Below are 9,898 nucleotides of genomic sequence, written 5' to 3'. Positions count from 1 at the left end.
TAAACGTAAATCCAGGAAACTGACATTAGTATTATATGTTACATTTGGTATGGTTACATAAGAAAGAAGCTTACTTAAGGCAAAAATGATATATAACGCAAACGTCTAGCATCCCAAAGGCTGCATGTTCGAATCTCGTCATGGACAACTTTAGCATTTTAGTATGCTGGGGATGACAGTGTCCTGCGCTGCCGCAGCGCTTTACCTAAGTTTGCCCGCCATTTCAGACCTGGATGGTATGGGTGGAGAGAGCAGCAATGGAGAGAACCCCTGCAATGGAGAGATCCACAGTAATGGTGCGAGAATGGAGCTTGATTAACAGGTGTCAGAGCTAAATGCAACACAGGTGGTTGAACAGTTGGAAAGTGTTTATGCTTATGAGTAAGAATGATCTATGTGGGGTGACATTATCAGGATATAGATGGTGCAATTCTTAGGTCATGGGTTGAGCTCTCAAATGTCATTGTTTTATTTCCACATAGTCAATGGTCAGACCTGTTTAAATTCTGAATGCATTTTTCAATTAATGTATACCTAACTATCAATGGGCATAAAAACAGTGGAAGACAAGCTATTATCTCTTTGCTTACTTGCTTGATTGCTAACTGACCTCATTGGAACTGAAAGACCTGGTCTGTCAAAAAGTTAGTTGAGGGTCAGCGGACGGTTGTGATTTGCTGAGCATGCCTTGCTAGCTGGCAGCAGTCAGAGATTTGTCCAGAGCCAATAATATAATAATGTTTGAACCATCATGGTACAGTCATTCAGTACAGTCATTCAGTCATGGGTGTGTTTGAATGGTTGTACAGTGGCACTTGCTTAAACCCCAGCAGGTGTTTCTCACTAGTCATGTCTTTATAGTGGTTACATTTGTTTCTCAAGACCAGTGTTGCCCAGTTCATTTCAAAGTTTTTACATTTCTTATAAAATTATTTTTCAACAGCATTCAAAGGTCAGTTGTTATCTGTAGAGCTATATCTGGTCTAAAGGCTAAATGGTAGTGTAATGCAAACGTCTAGCATCCCAAATGTTGCATATTCGAATCTCGACATGGAAAACGTTAGCATTTTAGCTAATGAGCGATTACTTAGCATGTTAACTAACCCTTACCTTAACCTTAACCTAGCAACCTAGCTAACAGCCACAACAAATTGGAATTTTTAACATACGTTTTTCAAATTCGTAGCATATTGTACTAATTGCAATTCATAACATATCATACAAATTTGTAATTCATATATCATATGAAATGGATGACGGACATCCACAAATTAATACACACCATACGAAATTTAACATATCATACTAAATGGAGTGGCACGGATTTACTTACAGCATAATGTGAAATGCTCTGAGACTAGGTTGCAGCCAGCATACTGGTCTGGAGAGGGAAACTAATAGGCGGAGTGACTATAGATGATTGATTTGGGACTGACCCTCTCGTCATTTAGAGGCAGGGTGGTGGCGTAGAAAAAGAAGAGACATCATCGCATCACGTTTTTTCAACATTGAAGAGATGAGAATGTGATGAAAATTGAAAGTAACAGATTAACACGGGGGTTTCATTTCAAGACAACGGCTCAGTGAAGGGTGAGTAGCATCAATATAGATTGCTAGCCAATTCCTTATCTCGCTAACCAAAAAAAACACCAAACGCCGAACTTGACAGACAAGCTCTGCTAGTTAGCTCGCGCTTGACTGACGTTTTCTCGAGCGATGGAACCACAGAATTTGAACTCTCATAAGAACAAATATTTTTGTGACTTGATTAGCTCGATTGTAGCAAGTTTGTGACGTATGTCCAGGGCACTAGCTACATAGCATAGCATAGCATAGCTTGTTGTTGAATACCTGGCACACTGTGATTTATCCATGATGGTTCGAACATTATTATATTATTGGCTCTGTACAAATCTCTGACTGCTGCCAGCTAGCAAGGCATGCTCAGAAAATCACAGCCGTCCGCTGACCCTCAACTAACTTTTTGACAGACCAGGTCTTTCAGTTCCAATGAGGTCAGTTAGCAATCAAGCAAGTAAGCAAAGAGATCATCGCTTGTCTTCCACTGTTTTTAAACCCATTGATAGTTGGGTATACATTAATTGAAAAATGCATTCAATGGCCACTGATGTTTTCACATTTTGGCGTTATCATGTTTTTTAAGACTAGGAAGTTGAATTGTTTTAACTATTGTGTGGAGCTACATCTAGCTTGTCAGGTGAATATGATTTGTGTGTGTGTGTGTATACATATCTAACATTTTGTTCTCTTACAGGATGGAGAGTGGGGATGACAGTGTCCTGCGCTGCCGCAGCGCTTTACCTAAGATGCCCACCATTTCAGACCTGGGTGGAGAGGGCAGCAATGGAGAGATCCACAGTAATGGTGCGAGAATGGAGCTTGATTAACAGGTGTCAGAGCTAAATGCAACACAGGTGGTTGAACAGTTGGAAAGTGTTTATGAGTAAGAATGATCTATGTGGGGTGACATTATCAGGATATAGATGGTGCAATTCTTAGGTCATGGGTTGAGCTCTCAAATGTCATTGTTTTATTTCCACATAGTCAATGGTCAGACCTGTTTAAATTCTGAGTGAAGATAACCTGGATTAACCCCAAGTACAGTCATTCAGTACAGTCATTCAGTCATGGGTGTGTTTGAATGGTTGTACAGTGGCACTTCCTTAAACCCCAGCAGGTGTTTCTCACTAGTCATGTCTTTATAGTGGTTACATTTGTTTCTCAAGACCAGTCTTCAATGACTCTCAAATGACTAAGCGCCTCATGGAACTTCCCTGACCTGTCCTGTTGCCCAGTTCATTAATGTTTTTACATTTCTTATAAAATAATTTTTCAACAGCATTCAAAGGTCGGTTGTTATCTGTAGAACTATATCTGGTCTAAAGGTTACATGGTAGCGTACTACTCATTTGATCCTGTTTGAAGACAAAAATGGATTTAACCACACCCCAGCTAGCTTGTCCTTAAGGTTCCCTGAGACTGTGCTTATTATTTCCCATGGGGAATAATGGCCAATTGTCCACCCGCTATATTGATTTAGGCATTTATGTAAATATTTAACATGGTATTGTTTACTCATAGTAGGCCTATATTAATCCTCCTCTTCCTCTTGGGTAACCTGGCAACTGTATTGGTCCTGAAGTCATTTAGGATTCATATTCCTCACTGGCACTGGTAGACTTTGGAACTGAATGAATACGAAAGCCTGATCCAGGCTTTATTGCTTTGCGTAAATGACATTTTCTCCATCTATTTCAGGAAAAATGGAAGTGGAGCGACTCATCAGCAAGAAACTCCAACTGAAGAGGAAAGCAGAGGTGAGACTTAAAACAGAATGTGTTGTCAGCAGGTCAAATTTGTTCTGAGCCTGTGATTAGATTCTGAGTTCTGATGTCAAATCCTCCAAACAATGTTATCTGTTCTCACAAGTCACCTGTCCATTGTTTGAGTCCCAATGATTCAACAAACTCCTCTTAGTTCTGTCACTGTTTGTGGATGTGCCTAATCATATATTTTTTTTAAAAGTGTTTTGTGCCTTGCTTCTGCACTGCCAAATCCCTACTAGACTGATTCAATATTTTCCTTAAGCCTATGTGAGCTGTAACATTATCATTTTAACCTGGCGAGCTGCTTAGCCTTGACTGTTTGTTTTCAAATTCTGTCATTATTTGTGCATTAGAAAAAGAGCTAACAACTAGCAGTGAGCCAACGTACAAGGCTATTCTAATCTCCATCTTTCCCACTTTCATGCCTGGAGAATGGAAAGATACAGCAAGATTCAGTTCTGCTTTTATGACGTCCAAACCCTTGTCTGATTTGAGTCCATGGGTATTGCATACCAGTGAGGAAATTACTGAAATGCATTGTAGGGGTCAACCTCGGTGACTGAGTATCCAAAATAAAGTTTCACAGTTAATTGGGAAGTGCAAACTGAAGAGGGCCACTTGAAACATGTATTGATGTATGGTGTAATTGGCTGAACTATGAAGTGTTATTCACATCTTATGAATTATAATAATTATAATAGATGGGTGAAATTAACACGTCCTGTCTTTACTGTACAGGACACCCAAACCCAGAGAGCGCCCTTATTTTCACACAATGTAAGAGGAAGAGAGAATGAGGAAGAGGATTGTTTTCTTAAAGTGATCTTTTAAGGGCAGTTTGTTTAGTATAAAGGTCAACTAACTTCTACTGTGCAAACAGATCAAATAGACAGAACAGTCACCACAGTCTTTCTGGACATGAGGTCATCATTAAAATATATATATATTTTTAAGTGTCATCTCCAGCTTCAAATGGTTACTTTCCGTTCTGACATAATGTTTGTCAATTTAATATTTGTCTTTATGATATGGATTTAAATACAAATTCACAACCATCCTTTTCATTTAACTGAACCCTATGACTTGCTGATTGTGGATGTGTATCTGGTTTACAGCACTTGAAGTTTGACCTGATGAGGCAGTTTGACTCCCAGGTGTTGGAGTTCATGGACAGTCTGATAGAGGAATCGGCCAGCCTGGAGCCTGCTCCTGTCCCTGCTGTCTTCTCCCCTCCTCTGTCCGATAAAGAGAGGAGTAAGCTCAGGTATTAAGCCCCTCACTGCTCCCTTTTGCCTTCCACCCTTCTCCTTTCTGACCTACTCTCTTACTATGTCAGAGGTCAACGTCTATTTAACTAATATTTTGTCAATGATTTTTATTCTATTAGGCATCTCCAAGGGTCATCCCAGGGCCAAGGCAAACAGTTTGTGTTCCGGAGGTCCTTGTTAGAGTAAGTGACGAGTTAATAATAGACTGTGTGTGACTGCTTTTGACAAAAAGCTCCCTCATCGAACACTATATACATTGTGCTTAAACTGAAATGTTGCTGGTTCCGTATTGTTTATGTTTATCATGGTCTATGTCTCTTGTTTCACAGTGAGCTGTTTGAAGTGAACCACATCCGGACCATCTACCACATGTTCATTGCCCTGCTGATCCTCTTCATCCTCAGCACCCTGGTGGTTGACTTCATCGATGAAGGCAGGTGAGGTGTAACACTGACTCTTTACTGATCTCTCTCTTTAAATATAAACTACCACTTGTGTATTGACTCTTCATTCCCCCCTCTTCCCCAGATTGGTGCTCGACTTTGACCTGCTGGTCTATGTATTTGGACAGTTCCCCCTGGTGGTGATTACCTGGATCTGCATGTTCCTTTCAGTGCTGGTGGTGCCCTACAGCCTGTTCCACACCTGGGCCTCTCACTACCATGAGTCCCGCCATGGGACCCTGTGGTCTCTTCTACTGGGCGCTCTCTTCCTGCTCTACCAGGGCCTGGGCCTAGGCTTCCTGCCTACCTTTGTGGTGGTGAAGAACAGCTTTCCCCCTGCATCCTGCTTCATCATCATCCTGGAACAGGTACTCCAAATGCAGGCCCGCCCGGGGCATGACATGTTCTTTGTTTTATTGATGTTCAGTCTACTGATTGACATGCATTGTGATTGGTTGACAACATGTGCTGTCTCCCTGCAGGTGCGCTTGATGATGAAGGCACACTCTTATATCAGGGAGAATGTCCCCAAAGTTCTGGCTTTGGCAAAAGACAAATCCAGTAAGCAACTATGTTTTTTTTTAAGAATCATTTTTATACAATACCTTACATTCAGTTTTTGTTTGTAGATGTATTCAATTTTTTTATTTATTTTTATTCTCCAGGCTCCTCCCCAGTCTCTCCACTCATCCCACAGCTGAGCCACTATATCTACTTCCTCTTTGCTCCCACCCTTATTTACAGAGATAAATATCCCAGGTAAGCAGAGTGGAATGACATAAGACCTAGTTTAAATTAACATACCTCTTGCATGTTATACTCAGCTGCAAGAGCGCTATTTGCCTTTCTGGAAACATTCAAACTCTTGTTTCCCTCTGCAGGAATCCCATTATCAGGTGGAGTTATGTGGCTTCTAAGTTATTACAGGTATGATTTGAGAATCTAAATGAATACCTGAGCATAGTTGAAGACCTTGTCCAGGAGATCAGTTCATTTATGTAGTTTCTCTCTCTCTCTCGTCTTTCAGGTTCTAGGATGTCTCTTCTATGCCTACTATGTGTTTGTGCGCCTCTGCATCCCACAGTTCCGCAGCATCAGCCAGCAACTGTTTGACCTGCGGGCCATGGTCCTGTGTGTGTTCAACTCTATCCTGCCAGGTAACTCCAGTCAACACATCCTCACTTGCAGCTTGTGTCATCGGCACCACAGTATTCCTCCTGCATGTTCATTATATTGTCTTCTGGATCACTCTGTCTGGATGATTCTGTTAACTAACTACAAAAATATTTGAATGAATGGAGGGAAATCATATGTCATCTGTGTGTCTCTCTCTCTAGGAGTTCTGGTTCTCTTCTTGGCCTTTTTTGCCTTCCTGCACTGCTGGCTCAATGCCTTTGCTGAGATGCTGCGGTTTGCTGACAGGATGTTTTACAAGGTACACAGGCAGATGCCTTTCCTCGGCCATATTACTCATTTAGTCAATCACTGACTAGATCTACAGCGCAGTAGTGCCACAGTGTTCACTACACTGCCTCAATCAGCTCTTTGCTGTGTTCTTTAAAAAAATAATATATTGATTTGCTTCACAGGATTGGTGGAACTCCACATCCTTTGCCAATTACTACCGCACCTGGAATGTGGTGGTACACGACTGGCTGTATTACTATGTGTACTGTGACTTCCTATGGGTGAGTGTTATTGTTGCACTTGGCATTAATGTTAATCTCTCTGTTTTTACAATACTTATGAAGTATCCCTCCCATTGCTGTGTAACTCTAATCTTAAACAAGCAAGCCAGTTGAGCAGCTTTGATTTAATTTTGTCCATGCCCGTCTTAACCCTCTGGTCTGTCTGTTTTTTTCCCCCTACTCCACTCCCTGACAGATGTCGAAGAAGAGATTTCGGGCGGCAGGCATGTTATTGGTCTTCACTATGTCTGCAGTAGTACATGAGTACATCTTGGCGATCTGCTTCGGCTTCTTCTACCCAGTCCTCTTCTGCCTCTTCATGTGCTTCGGAAGTAAGACCTTACCTTCATTACAATACAACAGACACAATATAAAAACACAAGGTTTTTTCTGACTCTCAATCCTAACTGCTCATCTTCTTTACTGGGCTGTTCATCTGGCAGTGATGTTTAACTTCATTCTTCATGACCGGAGAAAAGGCCCAATTTGGAACGTGATCATGTGGACTGCTCTGTTCCTCGGTCAGGGGGTCATCATCTGCCTCTACTCCCAGGAGTGGTATGCACAGCGCTACTGCCCCCTTCAGGAGGTATACACCACTGCACATCTAGGAAAAACATTCATTTTAGGCTCATATTTCATAGCTGTTCAGGTCAAGGAGAGTAAATATTTTAAACGATTGAGATGCAACCTTAGATTCAACCAAGTCTTTACATGCCATGTTTTTTTTGTCTTGTTTTTAGCCCTCTTTCCTAGAGCTGCTGAAGCCGCGTTCCTGGAGCTGTCACCTCCAGACCAACCCAGCAGTCGACTCTTGAGGGGCTGTAACTGACATCACATTGAACTACTGAACCGACAACACTCGCCAATCTATTGAATGTGTTTAGGAAGAGCACAACCTCCTGTTTCTTTCAAGCCTTTTTACTTTTTGTTTGACTTAATTCTTTTTGTGTTACACTAGTCATTCTGACTGATATTGAGAGACTGCGTTATTCATTTGAAAGGGCATGGAGTGAGTGAGACATATATAATGGCCTCTGTCATTCACAAAGATGCCTTATTTATCCTTTTAGTTTCATGACAAACCCATTGGAAATCAGGGTAACATAGAGCACAGAAATGTGAACCGAATAAATATATATATATATAAAATATTATTTTTTATTTATAATTTTATTTCCAGCCTGGATACAATTACCATGCACTTTCAATGCCAATATGGTAAATTGTAAAAGTGCTGCTTTTCCCAAAAGTTAACCTCTTAGCAAACATGCAGTTATATATATTTAGCAAATAATTTACTTAACAATTTTTTTTTAATGGAACCCAGACATTTCAAATGTTCAGCCACTGTATTTTGTGTCGTCTATTCTCCAAGGTGTTTTAAGTCATGTTAATGGAGATCAGCGTTGGGCTCATTTCAGAAGTTTGAAATTAACTCCCATTCAACTCATGAGTTTAAATTAGAGTTGAATTGGCTCCACTCCACGGGATGTAGAGTTTGTGTGACAGAAAGTACCTCAAGGAAATTTCACTTGTCATACAACATGAGTTTCATTGAATCTCACAGTTCCAGACACCAAATAATAACTTTTCTCGGGAAATAATGTTTATAACTTTGGTGCTTAGAATAGCCAATTATATTTCTGCCAACCCTTTCATTTGTTTGGCTTCTTTTTGAAGTCTTCATGGTCAACTGCAGGGTTACGCTAATGCATTTTGGGAAATGTATTTTCCTCATTGAACAAAATGTAATCAATTTAATGAAATACAATAACTTTGAATATTCACATACAGGTTTTGTTTCCCTTGATCATTCAGTTTGTCCTGAAAATCAATTGTTTTAACAATTCTATATGCTTGTATATAATGACATGTTTCATGTTCAATATGTATATTTGTATAGACCACCTAATATAGAATAGAGGCATTTGAATTTCTCTGAACTCAATTACATTTCCTTTCAGTCAAGTTTGAATTGCAATTTTGTTTGCTGTTTACTATTTAAATTCAACATTTAAATTGGAATTTGAGGCATTCTCCATTTTAATTCTGAAGTGAGCCTGACCCTTATGGAGATGTTAGATAAGTTTGCTCTGTGTTTACTGCTATGAATGTTTTGTCAGATGTGAAGCCTTACACAAAGATTAATGTTAATTAAGAATATGTATTTATTCAAAAGCAATATTGAAAGTGTTCCTATACCAATCAGAAATTCCACACCTGACCTTGAGTTGGTGGAAACTGCACTGCTGTTGCAGCTGGCTGCTCCGATGTTGCCATTATCAGCATGACTGATGCATGTATTGTTTATTTACTTGATTAGTGCCAATGCCTAAATATACACTTGTGCATTATTTGCTTTTGGCAGAAATTACATCATTACACTAACTGTTGCCATTAATGCTGTAAATTAGGGATTCAATTTCAGCTTCAATCCATGAGTCTGACTTGTCATTTTGTGATTGTCTCTCTATGGAACAGTTTTTGTTTTTGACTCAAACCATGTATGGTGATACTTTAAACCACCAGATGGCGCTGTAATGTAACATTTTTGAATTCCCACTTGTTTCTCATGACAATCTATTTTACTCATAAGTAATTATTTAAGAAGGACCGTTAAAACATTGTTATATAGAGAAACGTGTGTGTGAATGTGTGTGTGTTTATATATATCCTATCAAGAGATTTTGTTGCAAGACTACTTCAGCCTGTATTGTAATTGGGAGACTGTTTACTATTTGTGGTCGTACGTCAGTGGTTATTCGAGCCCACTTTTGAGATTATTATGATGCTCTTTTGATCATTTAGAAAATGAGTGATACTTTTGTTCAGATATTTCTATTTTTGAACAGAGATTGACGTTCCTCTATTTTGCTTGATACATTTATGGAGTTCTAGTGTTTGAAACATTTATTTGGTATTATACGAGATATGTTGTATAATATTTACCATTACAGTGCATTAGGTATATGTCAGGTTGAAAATAAAGCTATAAATCTATATTTTTGGTCTTTAAACCAAACCCTGGGTTAGAATTGAGAGTGCAGCATTTTTTTTTACTTTAAAAAGAACAGTTCGGGTTTTTGATGTCCTTTCCATATAGAATATTGTACATTTCACAATGTCAAGACAATACAAATTTGAATGGA

General features: G+C 39.5%; 1 protein-coding gene across 4 annotated transcripts; it reads left to right on the top strand.

The window, feature by feature from the left end:
• The first annotated feature begins 258 nt into the window (after positions 1–258).
• On the top strand, positions 259–9,898 carry soat1 (sterol O-acyltransferase 1). Of its 4 annotated transcripts, XM_024421638.2 has the most exons (16): positions 1,373–1,590; positions 2,276–2,385; positions 3,280–3,338; positions 4,463–4,611; positions 4,735–4,797; positions 4,945–5,052; positions 5,144–5,426; positions 5,541–5,619; positions 5,724–5,817; positions 5,940–5,985; positions 6,086–6,215; positions 6,396–6,493; positions 6,648–6,746; positions 6,943–7,078; positions 7,190–7,335; positions 7,490–9,898. In XM_024421638.2, exons 2-16 carry the CDS (start codon positions 2,277–2,279, stop codon positions 7,562–7,564), a joined length of 1,674 nt encoding a protein of 557 aa, XP_024277406.1. In that variant the 5' UTR covers positions 1,373–1,590; position 2,276; the 3' UTR covers positions 7,565–9,898. The 4 variants fall into 4 exon arrangements, with proteins under 4 accessions (XP_024277405.1, XP_024277406.1, XP_024277407.1 ...); XM_024421637.2 differs by lacking the exons at positions 1,373–1,590; positions 2,276–2,385 and adding an exon at positions 259–296; XM_024421639.2 differs by lacking the exon at positions 1,373–1,590 and having other exon boundaries at positions 2,276–2,411.

Source organism: Oncorhynchus tshawytscha, linkage group LG05 (assembly GCF_018296145.1).
Source record: "Oncorhynchus tshawytscha isolate Ot180627B linkage group LG05, Otsh_v2.0, whole genome shotgun sequence".
Taxonomy (NCBI): Eukaryota; Metazoa; Chordata; class Actinopteri; order Salmoniformes; family Salmonidae; genus Oncorhynchus; species Oncorhynchus tshawytscha.
This window is presented reverse-complemented; position numbering and strand designations above follow the sequence as displayed.

Coding starts and splice junctions, on each gene's coding strand:
- soat1 (XM_024421638.2), top strand. CDS start 2,277: ATGGAGAGTGGGGATGACAGTGTCCTGCGCTGCCGCAGCGCTTTACCT. Junction 2,386..3,279: donor TGGAGAGATCCACAGTAATG/GTGCGAGAATGG, acceptor CATCTATTTCAG/GAAAAATGGAAGTGGAGCGA. Junction 5,986..6,085: donor TGGCTTCTAAGTTATTACAG/GTATGATTTGAG, acceptor CTCGTCTTTCAG/GTTCTAGGATGTCTCTTCTA.